General features: G+C 40.3%; 1 protein-coding gene across 5 annotated transcripts in view; it reads right to left on the bottom strand.

Annotated features, from left to right (window-relative positions):
* Positions 1 to 1,819: 1,819 nt before the first annotated feature.
* The window catches only part of kif18a.L (kinesin family member 18A L homeolog), a 66,816-nt gene continuing 46,897 nt past the window's right edge, over positions 1,820 to 21,738 (bottom strand). For 2 of the 5 annotated variants that reach the window (XM_018257453.2, XM_018257454.2), the window contains exons 13-19: positions 20,736 to 20,857; positions 19,523 to 19,761; positions 18,584 to 18,679; positions 9,414 to 9,858; positions 8,477 to 8,569; positions 5,393 to 5,505; positions 1,820 to 4,274 (exon numbers count right to left, since the gene is read on the bottom strand). In XM_018257453.2, coding sequence (XP_018112942.1) covers positions 4,114 to 4,274; positions 5,393 to 5,505; positions 8,477 to 8,569; positions 9,414 to 9,858; positions 18,584 to 18,679; positions 19,523 to 19,761; positions 20,736 to 20,857 — 1,269 coding nt within the window. In that variant the 3' untranslated portion in view covers positions 1,820 to 4,113. Of the gene's footprint in view, positions 4,275 to 5,378; positions 5,506 to 8,476; positions 8,570 to 9,413; positions 9,859 to 14,145; positions 14,377 to 18,583; positions 18,680 to 19,522; positions 19,762 to 20,735; positions 20,858 to 21,738 lie in introns of those variants that run through there. The other 3 variants (XM_041589915.1, XM_018257456.2, XM_018257457.2) reach the window with 3 other exon arrangements.

Below are 21,738 nucleotides of genomic sequence, written 5' to 3'. Positions count from 1 at the left end.
TCTTTTTACATTTAAATGTTGCTCACAGCTTAAAAACGTTGGGGACCCCTACTCTAGAGGGTCCCCTGGTTCCAACTCCTATGGGACCAGCCCAAAGTTACCAAAGCCCTTTAGATTTCAAGATCCAAAGATGCCCACAGTAGCTCATCATCTTTCTTTACACGCCCCATTTATTAAAGGGAGAATAAATATATGACTACATTTACGTGTTTATGTGAAGCAGTAGGTCAGGGAGGTAACATCACATTTGCAAAGGTGTCATTGTATGTAATGTTATGTTATTTTTCCCATGTGTGCCTTGTTCATATGTTTTTGCAAATTTAGTTGCATGCCACATGGATGTTTTACTTGGGTCTTCAGTGTGTAGTAGACACAGAAGGGTTCCCACAGACCTAGTGAAGGACAGTGAAGCTCCTGCCCCCATGAAAAAATAATTTGCTCTGTATAAATGTGGGGGACGCTTTGGCCTTTAAAAAACAGGATAGATATACAGGTAATTCTGTGGCTGAGCTTGGACACTCTTCTCCGTTGTTCTTTATAGTTCCTTAATATTGTACTATATACCATAACGAGGGCCTTGGTCAGCTCAAATATCTTGTAGACAGTCCCAATTCCCAACCGCCTTAAAAATGGAGGGCAATCTGGCAAAAGAAACGAAAAGCAACAATTTTCACTCTACCATGTTTTATTGTATTCCTTTTTATTTATGACAGGGTTTTTGTGGGGTCTGGATCGTGTAGTAAATATTTTAACACGCACTTCACTTGGAATTCTCGAATATGTCTCTTTCTTCCTCTGAAGGATTTCTTTTGATGTGAGAGCACTCCACGGCTTTACATTCCTCTTACAGAAAGTGTACATTAACAATCCCGGCATACACTGCGTAGATGGCTTCCGTATGTGCCGTGCACTAGATAAACACCACATACAAAACCCTTCGTACAGCTGGGAAGCAGGTGAAGAGCAGACTAGTAAAGGTCATGAGAGGAGACAGAACAGGAAAAGGCAGTTGTGAAGATTATGGGGTCTTAATGTCACTCAAACGTGACTCCTCTGACTGTTATAGGCATTAAAATAAAATAGTTTTTCCCAAATGCAACATGTAAAAGTTGCCTCTTCTTGGGACTCAATAGCCTGTTCATTAGTTTGGGATATCATTGAAAGGCTAATTAAACTTCCCAATTTGGTGTGTGATGAAAATAGAAGTGCTTGTGCACTATTGCTGATCGAGGATTCGATCTGATTTTTGGATTCAGGAAGGTTTTCCTTTTGAGGTCAATTGGAGATGGCTTCATTTGGCTTACCTTCTTCATCAGCTGGAAGATGGAAGGCAAGTTTGATGGATGGCATGAGGGATGCCTCTTTATATAACCTCATGCATTACAGAATTTTAACGTGGATATTTGCCCTTTATGTCTACAGTCAACTCTGGGCAACAACCAGATTAGAAATGATTGTAGCAGAATACTTGGTGCAATCAGTCACCAAAAGCCTTTCAACCTCATGGCACCAGTGTTCCTTGCCAACAAACAATCACATCATCCTATAGGTTTATGGGTGAATAAGCTCATGGGACCAGCTCCTACTTCCAGTAGGATGGCTCCAAACCCATCACAGCAGGGACTCACAGGCTGACCAGTTCTTGACCAATTTGACCAGGATGTCATCTCCTTTACATAGGCAGAGGTATTCGTATGAGAAACGCTCAATAGACAAATGCAATACAAGTTATTAAAGGCAGGATACATTTCAGAAAAACCTAAAACAGCCTCCTTCATTCGTGTGTATAAATAGCACGGGTTTCAAGCAACAAACAATAGACGGGAGAGGATAATTTTTAATCACAGCTAAAAAAATAATGTATTTTTAAAACAACTTTCAAATCAGCAAACAATCTATTTACAAGACATTTCTAGTCCAAACGGAAAATATATTAACACAGAAAAAGAAAACACAATATTTACAATGTAAAAATAAAAGATCATTCATAACGACCATTCACAGAAACCATTAGCAGAAACCAAAGCTTACGGGAAACTCAAAGACGTAAATTTTCTTTTTTAGGTTGCTGCTGGGATTGCCGGCTGTAACATTAATTCTTTTCTCATTACCACAACGTGTGGGGAACTCCTGCTTGCCAATAAGAGAGTGCAGGAGATGAATGCCTCCAGCAGAACTAAATGCATTTGCAGTAAAAGGAAAATCAAAATGTTGTCAGATAAAATAAATTTAAAAAAAGGCTACGTATTCAGTCTAAATATTGGGGATTAAAGGGATTAGTTGCTGGTGCAGAATGCCCTTAAGCATACTGAATTGCGAGTAAGTCAATAGGAAAACCAGCTGCTAGGGAAACAGATGATTGGCGAAGCAGTCAGCCAATCAGCAACAAATTTAAAAATTCAAATAAAAAATAGGCAAGCATACCATTGTGCCACTGAGACTTAAATATATGCTTCAACGTCTAAAAAGCAAGACAATATATCTACATGGTGTTGAATTATTTAATGGACTTCAAAATCCAGAAGGATCAGTTCCACCATCTTGGGTCTGTAAGCAGGTATTGCAGAATAAATGGGGATACCACAGGGTTAATCAATATCCAATTAAACTCTGTATTCCATAGAGACCTCCTTATGGTAAGTTGTATAAAAAATGCATTTCCTGAATGGTGCAAGATGGTTGGTGTTTTTGGATGAAAATATGGGCGAAGGGTGGCCATAACATTAAAGCTGCCGATATCGGTCCTTTAGACCGATTCTGGGGGAATGCAATGAGTTTAGAAGAAAAGGACGTTCCATCCTAAGGTGCAAAAAGTTTTAGTTTTGTAGACCTTCTCCTTAAGTTGATATTCCAGCAGATACATTAGATTTACTATGGATGAAAATAGAAGGTTACTGCCTTAAAAAGTGCTCGTGCACTATTGCTGATCGAGGATATGGTTTTTTTTGGATGAAAATATGGGCTAAGGGTGGCCATACATGTGCATTAAAGCTGCCAATATCGGTCCTTTAGACCGATTCCGCAGCTTATTCTGCCAAAAATCGTCCTGATATCGATCAGGCAGGTTTGATTGTTCCAGCAATCAAGGATCACATTGGATAGTTGATGCGGTCCTACGACCCTTGTTTGGCAACCTTGTCAAACGAGCAGATCTTATTGTGTATGGCCACTCTATGGGTAGGCCAAAGCTCAATCGTTGAGAGCTATAAACAAAGGTCAAAATTCAACTGGCTGGTCATCTCCCCCACTGTGTTGGCCGTTACTAGTCAACATTAAAAGTAGCAGGAGTCCTACCTGCCATAAAGTGTCTCAAGGGCCAAATTGTAGGAACAGAGCAAATTGGTCATTTAGGAGTATGACAATATTACATGGTCCACTATGGCACCATCTGCTTTTATGTAGGCAGTTCCATAATCTATCCACAATGAAGACTGCGAGACAGATGGCAGTACCCCATGGAGTGTGGGTACCTTGTATAGATGACAAAAAAAATGGCATCAAGATCTTCTTACTGCTGCTTAATTTATATATTGCTTACTTTACCTACAACGTGGCTGTTTTGATGACGGTTGCAGATAAATCTGATTCTCTCCAAGCCAGCAGAAGGTCCTGCCAATCTGTAGGACGGCTCAGCACTTTTGCGAGACCAATCAATACAGTCACTCAGTAGAAGACACAATAGATCCATGCTCCTACAACTGTGCTTTATTCTATAAACATATTTGATGTGCCATTGCTTGTAGAAGGCTGCATTATGTCTCTACTATGTTCAAGATGGTTCATACCTTCATTTTTCTAATGAGGCTTCTAATGCAACAGACTCCTGCAGGAGACTTCCTGAATATCAAAACACCATGGAACCCTGGTCAAAAAAAGTTTTTGATGTTCCTATAGAAGACTTTACTACTGCCAAACTGACCCTGGTAATGTTATTATGCATCCTTCCATATTTGTACCTTATGTTTAACTGAATATAATCATAAAGCAGAACAGAAATGCCACACCACGTTAACACTGGAGTAGATCCCTGAATTGGCATGGACTAATTTGTACAACACATTCGTTTTTTTCTTCTTTAATATAAAACCCATTTTTGGGAATTATGCCCCGCTCTCAGGGATCTTTAAGGGCTGCTTTTTTCTTCCCACCTTGGAACAGAAGCTGGGCGGATCCTTGAAATGAAAAGGGTTTTGTCTTCACGCCCAAGGCGCCTTCCGAAACACTCTTAGGCAGCCGTCTCCGAGCGCAATTATCTTTGCTTCTTGTAGTCCCTGCTGGAGGAGATGGAAATACTTTCTGTGTGAATTTGCAAGCCATTATGAAAATGGAAAATGAATTGTACGTTTGGCCGAGTCTATAACCAAAACCAAAGATATTTGGCACGTTTAGAAAGAGTTCACTTTTAGAGTTATGTAGGCATCGCAATGAATGCAACGGAGCCTTTTATTTCTATTTTCTGTGGTTTTGAATTATTTACCTAATATCATGTTTATCATTATTATATAAAGAACTAACATTCTGCAGAGCCGTATGATATGTATGCATTAAACCTCTAAACAAATACTAATTCATACAGCATTTTATAAAAATATGGCATACAGTGTCGGATTTGACAAAGGAAAACGAAACCCATTTTTTACAAAATAGGCTCCATCCACAACCACTTCATCCAGACCCCCAAAAAGGTTCCTTGTATGCCAAAAACAGAGGGACACAGGGGGGTTAGCAGCTGACACGTAAGGCTACCACATCCATCTAGAGCAGTGATCCCCAACCAGTGGCTCATGACCAACATGTTGCTCACCAACCCCTTGACTGTTGCTCTCAGTGGCCTCAAAGCAGGTGCTGATTTTTGAATTCCCGACTTTGAGGCCAGTTTTAGTTGCATAAAACCAGGTGTACTGCCAAGCAGAGCCTCCTGCAGGCTGTCAGTCCACATATGGGCTACCAAATGGCCAATCACAACACTTCATTTTGACAACCATAAACATTTTTCATGCTTCTGTTGCTCCCCAACTCTTTTTACAACTGAATGTTGCTCAAAGGTAAAAAAAAAAAAAAAAAGTTGGGGACACCTGAACTAGAGGTTCCAATAAGAGGATCACAGCTAGAACATCTGCACTGAAAGATAACTTAGTCCTGGCTTTCATTGCCACCATGAAGCCTCTAATAGGATGTGATGCTGCAAACCCCACTGCACAGGTACGGCGGCTCTATTTAGAAGTCTGGGTGCTGTGGTTGGAGAAGAGGTAAAATGGGAATAGTTCTCTATTAAGGGGTGTTCTATTTGTAGAGTTCACATAGGAATAAGGTGCCTAGAAGAGATGTGTTCCTGTGCCGATTGTTAACTCAAGGGCAAATCTTGAGTAATAACTTACTACTCGAATCTTACCCGCCACTCTCTGCACTCTTAGCGCCTTGCAGTCGAGGGCGATGTCCTGCCGCACGCGTTTTGCAGTGGGAAGTGGCACACTATCTTCTTTCACTGCACTGTTTCCTGCAAGACTAAATGCAAATAAAGTACATTTACTTTAGGTTACAAGCTTAAATATGGCAACAGTAAAATGGATACATACAATACACACACACACACTTCTAATGCTATAAACATCTTAATGTGACCATCATTGTACAGGTACATGTTTATGACAGTAGAACCGTACGGATATGGGATCGGTTATCTTAAAAGCATTCCGGATGATAATTCCGATACTTGTTATTGTCCATTATTTATGGTTTAGTTGATGTCTGCCTCAATTCTCTGGCATCTTATATATTGATACATATGAATTACTAGCCATACATTACAAATAGACAATAACAGAAGGTTTGTCCAGGGACTTGTATGATTGTCACATTGCAATCAGAAGGAGATTTTTCTCTGGCATATGAATATTAGGTCAACTCGTGAGTGAACTGAATGATCGAGTGCGGAGCTGTGAGCCCACATAATGCAAAGTTTCCGTTTGGGATGTATGGTGTCATCCGCTTCAAAAAACCGTCCGTCAGATCTGCTGCTTTCCACTTGTGTGGGTCCAATATCTCCTCCGCTTGGGCAGTTGGCCTGAACTTGAAACTCTGTGTGGGAATATTTAATTTTTATAGAACCAAACAGATAGGAGGCCACTTGCGAAGCAGGAGAAACAGTTCCCGTTTAAAGGAGAAACAACCCTTACCCCTGCCCTCCCAGGGAAATGCCCCTAACTTTTTACTTGGTGCAGAGTCACAGCATCAGAGTTCATGGCAGCCATCTTCCGGGTCTTCGTGTCTTCTTCCGGCGCTTCGGCAATTTCCACCAATTTCGGCGCATGCGCAATTGTGGCAAGCCGGTAAATTGTTCCAACTGCGCATGCGCCACTTCGCCGGTCTCCGTCTCAGCTTACCGAAGACCTGGAAGAAGGCCGTGAACTGTGATCCCTGAATCTGCAATGAGGGGTAAGTAAAAAGTTAGGGGCATTTGCCTGGGGGTCAGCTAGGCTGGGAGGGAGGAGGGTCTATGTAGGGTGGGGGGTAGGTTTTTTTTGGAAAAGAGTTTGTTTCTCCTTTAAGAGATTGTAACACCCCACCATGCACAATGTTGAGGAGAGCCCTGTGTTTCACACAAGGTTTTTCCTGTCCTTGGCTCCATGTTTCTATGGAAACATGGAAGCTATCGCCTCTTGTTGGCTCCATGTTTCTATGGCAATGGCCCATATAAAGGCTGCTCATTACATATGTAATTGACAGATTGATTATTAATGCTCAGCCTTACGTCAAGTCCAGGGAATCCCTGTCTCAATCTTAGTATTCCATGCCCTTCTGAGTAGTGTTTTTCTATGGTTACGAGCCCACATGAACTGCTCATTAGCTGGATAATGATGAAACGGACTATTAATGTTCTGACATCACATATGGGGTCCCTTAGTCTATCCCAGGCTTTCCTGAATTCCCTTGATACAACTGCTTCTCTTTCATCTTAAGTCTCTTGACAACAAAAATCCTTGAATTCTGCTACAGGGTTGATTACAAGTGATATTTTATTTAAATTGTGTTGCTTAGTATGGTCTAGAAATATTTACTATTTTTTGGTTACTGGGACAAGGACGCTGAAAGCTATTGATGCTACATCACCACATTGATTGCAAAAAGCCAGAGCAGTGTTGGCACATGCATAAAAATTCTAATACATAGAAAAATAGGGGCATATTACCTATGTCCATATGTTTTTTTAGGAAAAGATACAAACACAAATGTAATAATCTATCTTTCCTAATTTAACATTCATGAACCAAATAGCTTGGATGATCCTTATTTTCCACCAAGTACATAAATTGAATGACTTCTTAAAGTTATGTAGATATACACATTCTGGAATTTTAATTTTCACCACTTGGCTGCCCACATAGAGTAACCTAGAACATCTTCAGACTTAAGCAGGTCATAGATGCAAAGATCCCCATCTCCCGACCTGCCACTAATCTTCAGTTTAAATAAAGTAGTAAAAGAACAGATCAGCCGATGTTCTGCCCCTGACAGCAATCGTACGAAAGCTTATGTCCGACAAAGCTGGTGACAGTCTCCCACTGAAAAACGGCAGATCGGCAAGAGATATTATTGGCAGTCGACAGAAATCTTTTAACCTGGCCGATCAACTGAACGACCGATCTCCATGGGACGAAAAATGTCGGGACTCTCCACCCACGGCCCGAAAATCGTACGAATCGAGGGTTCGCATGATTGGATATTTGAGTCTATGGCCAGCTTTACACTCCTTACGAAGTGGACAGTTAATTGCACTATATATCAGGCCAACAACCTTGGGTTGGGTTTTAGCCATATATCTATTGGGCTGGCTTAAATTTCCCTTCCCAAGGCAAGGGCCGAGTCCATACAGGGCATTCTCCCAACAATTTGTATAGACCCTCCAACATGATCTAAAAATTGGCCCATGTGCCCACTGATCATATCAATCATGACTTCCTTCATTATCTTAGAGTCAAAAACCACTGTTGTACATAAATGCAGTTAAAATACTACAAGGCAGGTAAAAATGAAACCCCTACAAGAACAAGACTAAAACTGGCCTCAAACGTTCTGCTTTACCCTTGTGACCCGATGATCTACTGGATTGTTGTTAATGTTGTTATAGGCGCCACAACTATTGGCAGGGTTTGCCAGAGTACCAGAAATATCAGCTTTGAGCTCAGGCCTAGTTTGAGCAGAAATTGCCTCAAAAATTGTGGCCGGGATTAAAAAGGACATAAGCTCATCAAGGTCGACACCATCAAAACGCTCTTGAACATGAAGGGGAAAAAACCACGTTGAGAACAAAAGATACAACATTTAATTTCATCCTGATCCCAACACTACAGGTTACAAAGACTGTTTATAAAAGACACTTGTTCCTGCCCCAGTTACCTGCCAACAGTAAGGAGACCCTTCAATTTTCGGGATATCCACACTACGGCATTTCATAACATTGTTTTTACAGTCCTACCTTAACAACTTCCTTTTTCTTTCAGCGGCCGACGTCATTGCCATATAAGACGGTTTTGAAGAAGGTTTATTCAGCAAAGATGAAAGCCCAAGTCTACAGAGAGAAATGGAAAAAAAACTTGAGGCCTTAAGACAGTAACCCATATCTTGCAAGGTTTTAAGTGCCGGAACTGAATTATAGTGCAAAATGTGATGCAAACAATATCCTTGTAATTTTTTGAGACACCCCTACATACAAGGTGGCCAACAACCACCATCAATAATAAAGGCTATTGCATTGAAACCTATGTAGCTCTTGTTTAGGTGGCATGTTGGACAACTAAAAAGTGCTCACCGGCAGTCCAATCAACATATGGCATTTAAATATGGCCGTACAGTATTAAGAATGGCTGCTTATGTAAAGGAACCAGCAATGTTATGTTCGCCTGAAGTCTTGACGCCAACAAAAGCCAAGGAGTAGTAACTTTGGTCACAGAGTGATGTTGATTAGAGATTTGGTCAAAGTCTCTCATCCTTGGCAAGATCAGAATGCTAAATTGCCTATTGGAGTTCACCATATAGAGGTAGGTCACATTACTGGATATCTGGTAACCCCTGCACACATTTCGACTGGTAGAATTAGTGAACAACCAACGACCATCACACATACACAGCACTGGGTCGTGGTCTGCTTTTTCACTCTGAAAGTTCATATTTCATGTTAGACGGGGAAAGATTTGGTCATCTGGGGAGGTTACCAATGGGGTGGATCTTTTGTGCCCTTCCGAATTGTGGGTCATATCGAACAGGCACCCGATTGTTCTGCTCTCTGCCAAAAACAAAAACTGTGTGCCAAGCTCTTGGCTGAGGACCTTATCTGGTCCATGCTCATAAATTGAGCCAAAAAGCAGCACAAAATTAAGATTCACTTTTTGCCGCTAACCATACACGGAACATACCTTTGTAACATACTGGTAGTGCTAGGCTTCACATCAGCAGTGCTCACTGAACTTTTTTCACCGGCCCCATGTGAGCGAACAACAGTTTTTTCACTGTCCCCATCTGACAGAATGACAGTTGAGTTCATGTCCGATTCTGAAGATTCACTTGTCATAGGAAAGCTGAACCCACCACGGCCGCCACATCCACGGAAGACAGGGTAATTCTCCATTTTTGCTTCTACACAAGGGATTTTGGCCACTTGTTTAAGAATGGCGACCGTATTATTACTAGTTTCAGGAGTGTATACGATTGGGGCAAGTTCGTCACTGATTGAATCATCCTGCTGAAGACTTGCCGTAGACAAGGGTGAATCCATTAACTTCCGCCTGGTTCTTTTACGAGGTGGCACAACGTTTAAGGGTTTCTGCGGAACGTTTTCTTTAACCTCCTCGGACTGTGAACCTACAAAAACATTTTTTTAAAAAATAAATTGCAATTTACTTTCCGGAAGAAAACTATTTAAAAAACAGATCGTTTACGTAGGGCTGGATGTAAAGACATATTCCGAGCAGAAACAGAATCCGCACAATAGAAAACACATGTAAAACGTGTGGGAAAGTGACCTGGCCAAGATATAAGCTAGCAGGGTTAAACTGTAGAGTGATTAAATAGAAAAATCTAAACTAAATGTATAGTATTACGTTCAGTTAACAGGCCATATTTCATTGACTAAATCATGATAATAAAAAGCAGAGTCCGTGGCTTTCAATGTAGCAGTTTTCAAGTGATCCCTGAAGTAAAGGTTTTGCAACAAACAGGGCCGTGCATATCGCTGCACGAAACGCGACATATTACAATGATACTATGAAAATATTAAATAGTGGTTATAGGTATAGGAAAGCTTGGAATAAGACCGTAGCATGGCTAGGCTGTGGATGAAATAGGAGCACTGTAATAGCAAAGCTCCATTCTAGAAATCCTATAGATTTATTTATGGTCCCATTGGCCAACAATACAAATGTCCTGCCCTGTAGTGACAGGTTGACAAAACTTGACCTGTACTCTCCCGTAACCAGCACCTGACTCTAACCAGCCCGCTCTTGAACCGAACCGGGCCGGCACCTCCATTTAAAGACCTGCACCTATAAATCGCTGCCGGAGTTGAAAGCCATCAGAGTAAGACCCACAAAATGTGTGTGTAAGTCGGCCCCGCACATCACTGCTGCTTTTCCCTTAACGTACCAGTAACATAATTTTTACATCTTCAGAAAGGGCGACAATCCATTGTGCGGCGCTCGATTTCTTCTCCCTGCCTTCTATAGGAGATAGTCATGGAGGAGAAATCCTGGCTATCTCCTATAGAAGGCAGAGAGGAGAAATCGAGCGCAGCACAATGGATCGTCGCCGTCTCTGAAGAGAAGCGCAAGCAGAGAATCAATTTTCTTAATTTCTTAATTAAAAACTTTGCGAATTTAAAGTTAAAACTGTCTTGGTTAAGTAGAAACAATTAAAAAAAAAAAAAATTATGTTACTGGTTTTTTAACTGCTTAGTCACACAGACACAATTTTTACCTGTGCATGGTAACCGTATATTACACAGTGAATACCTCCCTGTAGTAAAATATAAGGTTATCATAAATCTGAAATCTTTTTTCAAACTTTGGATTATTTGGATAAAATAGAGTCCATGGGAGACCGCCATGCCATAATTCGGAGCTTTCTGGACAATGGGTTTCCAGATGACGGATTCCATGCCTGTACTTAAGTGTGGTTATAATTTGTGCCATTTAGTTCTGTTCAGATCCATTATTTAATTCAGATGTGGTGTATAGGAACATTTTAGAGCCATCTTAAAAAATACTCTGCTGCAAATATAAAAGTACTCCCTTCTGTAGTACTGTCCTGCCTCAGGCCTGAGGTTCTCTCTCTCCTTATAGCAAAACCGGTGTCAGAGGTGTCCTTAACAGAATAAGGGTGACCGAGAAAAAAGGGGTTAGCCAAGCAGTTCCTCGACACTGTTTAAATATCCAAATTCAGATAAGAGTATATATTTAAAAGAGAACTAAAGTGACTAAAGAAGTAGCTAGAAATGTTGTACATAATGTTTTGTGCTTCTGTACCAGCCCAAGGCAACCACAGCCCTTTAGCAGTAAAGATCTGTGTCTCCAAAGATGCCCCAGTAGCTCCCCATCTTCTTTTCTGCTGATTCACTGCACATGCTCTGTGCTGCTGTCACTTACTGAGCTTAGGGAGCCACTAACAATATACAGTACACATAGAATAGAAATGTCACAATATAAGGCTGATTAGTAATTAATACAGATAATTACTACATGGCAGCACAGAAACCAGTGCAATTAGCATCAGAATTGAATAATCAGCAAACCTGTAGCATCAGCTTATATTACAGGGGAAGCTCATTTTCTGCTGGATAATTAGTGACAAGCCCTAAGCTTAGCTTCTCAACAGCTGCTCAGAGCCCACTGAGCATGTGAGTGTCACAGACACTTTCCAAGATGGTGACCCCCTGTGACAAGTTTGAAGTCCTGGATCATTGCTGCTATTGACAAGCTGAAACTTTAGCCTCCTGCAATAAGTTCACTATATAAAATATGGCATTTTTGGCCATATTCATTTTTACGGTTTAGTTCTTCTTTAAATCCCTTTCTTTTAAATAGCTGCACTCATCCAGTTCACAGTAACTTATAAGAAGCATATAATATATTTATATATATTCTAAAGATACGTATTTTGCACTAATTTAATAGCAAAGGCCATTAATCACCAGCAGTCATGTGGCAAGTATTACTCATAGATGCAGTGAAATCTTTGCAACAACGCAACATAAGGTACTAGACCTGCACTGAGTAACTATGGCTACCCATCTCTAATGTTAAAGGGAGCAGTGTGGGTGATGAGCAAACTCACAGTCTCTGTGGTAACCTACATTTGTGCAACTGAATAAATATTAGGCCCGTAAATATATTTGTTCACATTCTGAATGAGACGACTGGACTAAAAGCATGAAAGACACGCAAGACATTTAATGGGCAGAGGGGGAGGGGAAGAAACATATTGTATCCGACTATTAAAAATAGCTTTTGAGAAAATTATTCATGTATGTGGAGCCCAATCTGTTCTCGATCAGCACCATTCTGGGAAAAAAAGGCTCATACATCTAAATGGGCTCCTGTAAGATGAAGCCTTGATCAATGTACGTGTATGAGCAAGACCAATGGTAGAGCAATCATGGTTCCAGTACAGCTGCACCAAGCAGAAAGGATTAGACTTACAATTCATAGGAGAAACAACTATCACACCTAACAGAATGAATTGACTAGGTATTAGGAATTCTCTCATGTTTTGGTTATGATATATACAGTTAATGTTTAATTTCCACTAATTATGTAAACTGCTCCTTTATTTCCCACAAGTGCAACCAACTGGCTCATGCTTCCTTTATTTTCCCACTGGTACAACCAACTGGCTTAGGCTTCCTTTATTTTCAGATGGCTGCAACCAACTTTCTTAGGCTTCCTTTATTTTCCCACTGCTGCAACCAACTGGCTTATGCTTCCTTTATTTCCCACCGGTGCAACCAACTGGCTTAGGCTTCCTTTATTTTCCCACTGCTGCAACCAACTGGTTTATGTTTCCTTTATTTTCCCACTGCTGCAACCAACTGGCTTATGCTTCCTTTATTTTCACATTGCTGCAACCAACTAGCTTATGCTTCCTTTATTTTACCACTGGTACAACCATCTGGCTTAGGCTTCCTTTATTTTCCCACTGGTACAACCATCTGGCTTAGGCTTCCTTTATTTTCCCACTGGTACAACCAACTGGCTTAGACTTCCTTTATTTTCACTTTGCTGCAACCAACTGGCTTATGCTTCCTTTATTTCCCACTGGTACAACCAACTGGCTTAGACTTCCTTTATTTTCCCACTGCTGCAACCAACTGGCTTAGGCTTCCTTTATTTTCCCACTGCTGCAACCAACTGGTTTATGTTTCCTTTATTTTCCCACTGCTGCAACCAACTGGCTTATGCTTCCTTTATTTTCACATTGCTGCAACCAACTAGCTTATGCTTCCTTTATTTTACCACTGGTACAACCATCTGGCTTAGGCTTCCTTTATTTTCCCACTGGTACAACCAACTGGCTCAGGCTTCCTTCATTTTCCCACTGCTGCAACCAACTGGCTTCTGCTTCCTTTATTATCCTACTGGTACAACCAACTGGCTCAGGCTTCCTTTACTTTCCCACTGCTGCAACCAACTGGCTTAGGCTTACTTTATTTTCCCATTGGTGCAAACAACTGCTCCTTTTTTAATTTTTTTCCCAAAGGCCTCCAGAATGATTTCAGTAGTAGATACAGGTAGGACACCAGAATGCTCAGGTTTTCCCAAACAGGGGATCTTTCCATAATTTGAATATTCAATTTGAAAATCGTGTAAACATTAAACCCAATATAAATGTTTTGCCTCCAGTAAGGATTAATTAAATCTTAGTTGGGATCAAAACAATATACAGATTCATTACTACAAGGAAAAAGGAAAATTACTTTGAAAAAAGTTGATTTATTTGGTTATAATGGAGTCTATAGGAGGCCAACTTTCAATAATTTGGATCTTTCTGGATAACAGATCCTATACCTGTACCGGTACCGTTGCCCAACAAAGAATGTTACGTTAGAGGGGAAACAGCAACAAGAAATAGGTCAAAACTATGCCAAAACAAAAAAACAACAACAAAAAAGTTTAATTGTGGAACAAATAAAGCACACACTACAGGCTGTTGTATTCTTATTTAGACAAGGCTTTTAATTGCATTGCTTCTATCCTTTGAAATTAAGTAACATTTTTTCCAATATTTAAAAAAAAAAAAACCCTGTTTGGTAGAACTATGCTTCACTGTTTCTAAGGCAATTTCTATTCCCCTGGTGACTCCCACATCTTGCAACATCGCAGGACCTAGCTAAAAAAGCAGAACGAGAGGCAAATTACTTACGTCACCAGTCAGTTGTGCACAGCAACACACAATGCGCAGCTCGGCAGATATTTACTGAAGAAGAGGGTGAGGACATTAGGGTTGTTAAACATCACTAATGACCATTCAGCTGTGTGTGTGTGAGTTTTTTTTTTTACTCAGGAGATATCCGTCGCTCAGGCTCAATGATTTAAAAAAATGGACTGTCCCATAGGTGTAGAAGGGAGTTAGAGATTTTCATTTGTTACAAGATACCCACCTTGTGCTTTATCTTGTACTTTAGAAATAACCAGTAGAATAGAGTAGAGTCCACTCATTGGTTGGGGCTTGCGACAAGTGATTGGGTTTGATTAGCTATACAATGAGCTGTAGCGTGCCGACTGTTCAATGGGTATATGGTGCATTGTGTCTGCTCCTCTCTGTAAAGCTGGATGTATTAAAGGAGAATTCAACCCGTAATAAAAAAAAAAACCCTCCCCCTTACCCTGGGTAGACCCCCCCTCCCTCCCCCCAGCCAATGCCCCTACTTTTTTTACTCATCCATCCATGCAGATTCTGGCCTCGGAGTTCACGGCAGCCATCTTCTTCTTCTCCGGTAATCTTCGTGTCTTGACGGCATTTTCGGAGCATGCGCAGTTGGAGTAAATTTCTGGTCCCGAACCACTGCGCATGTCCCGAAAGTCATGAAGATTTCCGAAAAATCTTGACTTTCGTCGCATGGGCAGTGGTTTGGGACTGGAAATTTACGCCAACTGCGCCGAAACTTCCGGAAACAACAGAACAAAGAAGATGGCTGCAGTAAACTCTGAGGCCAGAATCTGCATGATCCTGGCTTGGGCACTATCTACAAGAAGTGTGTATGGTCTCCCAGGGTCTGCATGACTTTCTTCCAGGTACTCTGGTTCCCTCCCATACCCCAATAAGATACAGGTTCGATATAGACGCATAGATAATATCGTACAAAAATAATTTTCGTACGATATTCGGTGCGTGTATGGTGGGAAAAGAGCCGACCATTATTGGCAGAAGACTTGGAAAATTTTGATCGGGTGCCTTTGAAGGTACCCAAACATTGGCCATTGTTAGTGCTGAATCGGCTGAACAGATACAGGTAGAATTCTATTGTTTCTTCCTCTATATCCGACGATTCAGCTCTACACGTGTGTGTTGAAATTTCTTGGAAAGATCTTTTTCAAGAAAGATCATAATTGTTACGTCTATGGCCACCTGATAAAACTGGTTCTAGTGTGTGTGTGAATGATATAGGGAACGTAGAATGTAAGTTGTGCAGGTTGGGGGGCAAGTAATGATGTAAATAATGTACAATCTCTGTACAGCAATATGCAAAGATGGGGCAATATATAATTAAATAAATAATACTTTAATGGGAGGAGGTTACAGATGGCATGGAAACTGAGCTCTGCTGCATCTTCACGTATGCTGAACTATGATGAAGAATATAGGGGGTTATGTAATAATATACACTAAGTTTGCTTAGGTGCAGTACCCCATAGCAAACAACCAGGGGGTAGAATGTACTGGTCTCCTGCACCTTATCTGTTACTAGGAGTTACTGCGCCTGGGCAAACTTAATGTATTCTGTCAGCCTTTACAGCTATGGCAAATTTGCAGGAAATTATAATTGACTTTAATCTTGATCACCAGGACCCTGCCGAAGCACCCTCTGGTTAAAGGAGAAGGAAGGATCTTTTAATTTGGCGGTGCCAAAAGTTAGGGCCGTTGCTCCTATTAGAAGAAAACTGCACTGGCCCTGGAGTCTTCCAGTGAGCACCACAGATTGGTCATCTTCTGCTTCTTCTTTCTTCTAATTTTCTGGGGCAGACGCATGCGCAGCAGCATGAAAAGCCGAACTTTAACGAAAAAGTCGGCTATTTTGTTCTACTTTGCATGGCCAGGGAAATTTGAAGATAAAAGAAGCAGGAAGACGATCACTCCGTGGGGCTCACTGGAAGAATCCCGGGCCGGTGCAGTTTTCTTCTGATAGGAGCACTGGCCTGGGGTTTTAGGTAAGCGCATGTGATCACTTGGGGGTGCCTAACTTTAGGCACCTCGAAGTTAAAAGACTTCACCTTTGAAGGCAAACGAGGATTGGTTTTCAAATTTCAGCACTTCAATTGCATGTCAATTTGAAATGTGAATGGTTGGCGAAATTCTGGAAAAAGAATTGTGTGCCGTAGCCCTTGAAGTGTCTAAAAAACCCAATAGCCTTGGCATTCTGCAATATGCACCAAATAAACATTGCAACTACAACGCTGTGTAACTGTTAACAACGCTGTGTAACAAAGACTAATTGCACTATTAACACACGCCCCTACTGACAGATAATGAAGGTAAATTACAACCATAAAAAACATTTTAAAATAACAGAAATATGCCAAAAATGGAAGGTATTCCCTTAATGTAAAAGCTGAAGAAATGAGCCTTGGGGTATTTGATGACAAGGGGAAATCGTTGCAATTACACTGCATCTGAATTATGGATCTTGCAATATGAAATAACGAACCACTGGGTAACAGGTGGTCGCAAGTTTTTGCAATTTCCGCTGAAAGCTCGGCTTTGCTGTTCAGCATCTTGAATGGATTATGAAATGGCTCCTAAATAAATGTAACTGTATAAACAAAACAGTAGATTTCACAAAAGTTCCAAATACAGTAGGAGGTTTTGCTTCTGGAAAACAATGTTTCGAGGGCTATTTATTCAGCCTTTTTCTTTTAAATTAGTATACGCTTCCTCGTTTAGGATAAATGTCATTTTTATCACCTCTTTGCCATATTCTACGTCCATTAAGTGTTTTATAGAAGTCTTAGGTCCGGCGAAGTCTGCCAAGTAAATATTATGTGGATCAGGTTTAGTAAGTCGTATTCCACAGGGTCCAAACTGTAATTTTGGAGTCACCATCTGTTCCTCAATTAGAGCTTTCAGTAAAATAAACTGAAGCTCCATTGCTAGAGGCAATAAGCAGTGGCCCAAGTAGGACACTATGTGCTTCTCAAAAGAGGTCAAGGCAAAAGGCTTAAAACTGTATCAGCTACAAATGCATGAAAAACGGCAGGTGAGCTATACGGCCATTCTCATTGTCTACAATCAGGAGCAACCCAAGACAGCTACTCAACTGTTGCTACAATTTCAAATAAAGTTGCACTAAATACCAGTTCTTTTTGAAGCAATCAGATTCCTATGTTTTCACCGAAACCCTTAGGGGCAGATTTCTTAGGGTTCAAATTGGAAATTTGAATTAAAATTTTCGAGTTGGCTTTTTGGTCAAAACTCACAAATAATCCAACTCGAATTCGAGATTGATCATGCCTGGACCCTGGGAACAATTCGAATTTGACTATTCGCCAGTTAAAACCTGCGGAGTTCATGTAGAAGTCAATGGCAGGTTCAGTGACCCATTTGAAGATGTTAATAGCCTTCCTTTTTTTTTTTTTGAGAAAAAACTCGATTAGAATTTAGTCTAATTCAAATCAATGTTTTTGGGTCGGTAATATTTGTTCAAGTTTAAGACGTTCTAGATTTCTCTTAAATTCTATTCGAGTTTGATGTAAAAAAAACCCTCCAACATTCGACCTTTAATAAATCAGCCAATTAAAGGAGAACTAAACCCTTAATTTAAAAAAACCCTACCCCCCTAGCCTAGCTGTTACCCCTGGTAAATGCTCCTAACTCTTTACTTACCCATCAGTGCAGATTCAGGGCATCCAAGTTCATGGGCACCATCTTCTTCACTTCGGTAATGTTTGGGTCTTCTTCCAGCGCTTTAGCAATTTCCGTGACATTCGGTGCATGCGCAGTTGTTGCTCCAACTGTGCATGCGCCAATATGGCGCTCCCTTCCCGAAGATTACCAAAGAGAAGGAGATGACGCCCGTGAACGCCGATGCCCTGAGTCTGCACTGAGGGATAGGTAAAGAGTAGGGGCATTTACCAGGGGTAACAGCTAGGCTGGAGGGGATCTATGTAGGGTAGGGTTTTTTAAATTAAGGGTTTAGTTCTCCTTTAAAGTTGTGACTTTAAAGCTTTAGACAGCTGAACATATTTTTCACAAAGGATGCAATTTTCTGATTTTAATTTGAATGTTCAAATTAGGCCAACTCAGGTGAAGGATTTGGTTTCCTGTCCATTCCTAGATTTAAGGGTTATTTGGTCAGGAAAGCATAAAAAGAAAGTCTTACTCAGTGCTCCAGTGAAATGTCGGACTATTGCTAGTGGGTTTTCCTTTGGTGCTACTTTCTCTGCCGATTGAATGAGCTGCACACTTTTTTCTTCTTCTGGAAAGAAAAATACATCAGAGAATAAAAGATAAACTGATTAAATAAATGCAAAAAAGACATCTACATCATAAATGACGTTCGTATTGACTTAATGGACTCAAGAAAAATGCTTTGCTTCCAAGTTATTTCCCGCATGTACCAAGACAGAGTAGGCCAAGATTAGTCTTCCTTGTCCAAAAATTCTTAAAGGGGTGGTTCACCTTTAAGGCAACTTTGGAGAACGGACAATTCTAAGAAACTTTTCAATGGGTTTTCATTATTTATAATTTTATATATAAATTATAATTTTATAGTTATTTGCCTTTTTCTTCTGACTCTTTGCAGCTTTCAAATTGGTGTCGCGGACTCCCTTCTAAAAACAAATGCTCTGTAAGGCTACAAATGTACAAAAGGGACCGAAACGTCCGTTTTAACATACAAATGTAACTAATACAGAACTTTTTTTGCACAAAAAGTCCCTTGGTGCTGGTTTTTTGTTCCAGATATATATATATATATATATATATAAAATATACATTAGCTTATTCTTGATCATTGATCCCCAACTAGTGACTCACGACCAACACGTTACTCACCAACCCCATGGCTGTTGTCCAGTGGCCTAAAAGCAGGTGCCTAGTTTGGAATTCCAGGCTTGGAGGCAAGTTTTAGTTGCATAAAAACCAGGTGTACTACCACACAGAGCCTGTAGGCTGCCAGTCCACATAGAGGCTCCAAAATAGCCAATCACAGCCCTTATTTGGCACCCAAGGGACTTTCATGTTTGTGTTGATCCCAAAATTTCTACAATTTGATGATGATGACATGAGTTAAGATACAGTAAGTCAGAAGGCATCTTACTTGATGGAGTTGTCTGATGGGATTTCAGATGTGGAAAGGTGACAACAGCCGATATCTGCGAATCACCACATTTGTTTGGTTCATCGGACTCCGTCTGATCCGCCCACACCACAGCCTTCTCTCTCTGAACTAACTGCTCGATTTTCTTAAAGTCGCCCTCTACGGTCGCATCTGTCAGTCCCACCTGGCTTAGCAACAGATACTGTCGGCGTAAGGTCGGTAACAACGCATTAATAAGCCTAAAAAAAGAAAATAAAAAAACAATTATAAAAGTTTACGTTTGACGTTCACGAGGGTAACTCTCTGCTAATGGTGAATAAACATTCTTTGTTATGATGCAACATAAATTAGAAAATTTAAAGCAAATATATAAAATAAAAACTACAATATAAATGTAGATGTTTGGTGTTCATTTACTTCACAACATTACCCCTAAAGCTGTTCTAAGGAACAGAACACAAATTTAAGTTGCAGACAATGAAAAAAAGCTTCGGTGCTTTAGGTCATCGGTGCAAAGCTGATTTCCGGTTCAGCGCACAGAGGAATTCAAGCTGCCGTCGCCTTTTGCCTTTCTCCTGGGACATTTTGCAAGTCAAATTCAAGCTGAAGATTTGCAAAAAAGCAATTGCCAATTTCCCAGCTGCCCCAGTCATGTGACTTGGGCTCTGATAAACTTTAGACACTTTTACTGCTGTACTGCAAGTTAAAATGATATCACCCCCTCCCTTTCCCCCCAGCAGCCAAACAACAGAACAATGGGAAGGTAACCAGATAACAGCTCCCTAACACAAGATAACAGCTGCCTGGTAGATCTAAGAACAGCACTCAATAGTAAAATCCAGGTCCCATTGAGACACATTCAGTTACATTGAGTAGGAGAAACAACAGTCTGCTAGAAAGCGGTTCCATCCTAAAGTGCTGGCTCTTTCTGAAAGCACATGACCAGGCAAAATGACCCGAGATGCACCTACACACCAATATTACAACTAAAAAAAATACACTTGGATCAGGAATGAAATTCTATATTGTAGAGTGAATTATTTGCAGTGTAATTTAATTAAATAAAAACTACATCATAAAAATCATGACAGTATCCCTTTAAGCACAAAGTATATTAGGAATCAAACCAACACCCAAATGTGCAAATAGGAAACATACAGCAAATTAGCGACAACCAATCCATAAACAAAACAGGGGGAATGACTGCACCCACTTTTCATTGTATTGGTTTTCTCTTTCTTGAAGGGTCACGAGTCGAGTCATGTGCTGGATTTGTGTTTTTAAATCTTTTACCTCAACCGTTAAGTGGTGACATTGCAATTCTTTGCTGAGCTCCTGGAAAAAAAAAAAAGAGAGTTCAAAAAAGGCAATTATATTGATGCCCCATGTTTCAACATTAGACAGAAGAGCAACGTCCTTGTCACGACAATCATTTCATGCAGCACTTTGTTGGTTACTAGATCTTTTAGATTACAGGTATGGGGTCCATTATCCGGAAAACAGTTGTCCAGAAAGTTCCCGAATTACAGGAGGGCCGTCTGCTGCAGACTCTAGTTTAAAGGGGTTGTTCACATTTGAGCTAACTTTTAGTATGATGTAGACAGTGATATTCTGAGATACTGGTTTTGACGTTTTATGAATGGTTGTTTGAGTTATTTTGTTTGAGTTATTTAGTTTTTTATTCAGCAGCTCTCCAGTTTGCATGGTTGCTAGGGGAATTTACAACCTAGAAAACAGATTTCTGAAATTGCATTGATTTGATTAAAAGACTGGAATATGAATAGGAGAGGCCCGAACAGAAAGATAAGTAATAAAAAGTAGCAAGAACAATATGTGTAGCCTTACAGAACATTTGCTTTTTAGATGGGGTCAGTGACCCCCACTTGAAAGCTGGAAAGAATCAAAACAAGGAGGCAAATAATTAAAAAAAAAAAACTATAAAAAATAAATAATATTAGACCAATTGAATAATTGCTTCTAATTATCCGTTCTGTAACATAGTAAAAGTTAACTTAAAGGTGAACCACTCCTTTAAGCAAATAAACATTTTTGAAAAGGATTTCCTTTTTCTTAATAATAATTCTACACTACCTTGTTTTTGAGCCAAACGGAGATATAATTAATCCTTATTGGAAGCAAAACCAGCCAATAATTTTAGTTTATAAATTATGTCTTAAGGTATGGAGATCCAAATTACAGAATGAAAACCCCAGGCA

This window comes from Xenopus laevis, chromosome 4L (assembly GCF_017654675.1).
Source record: "Xenopus laevis strain J_2021 chromosome 4L, Xenopus_laevis_v10.1, whole genome shotgun sequence".
Classification (NCBI taxonomy): domain Eukaryota; kingdom Metazoa; phylum Chordata; class Amphibia; order Anura; family Pipidae; genus Xenopus; species Xenopus laevis.
This window is presented reverse-complemented; position numbering and strand designations above follow the sequence as displayed.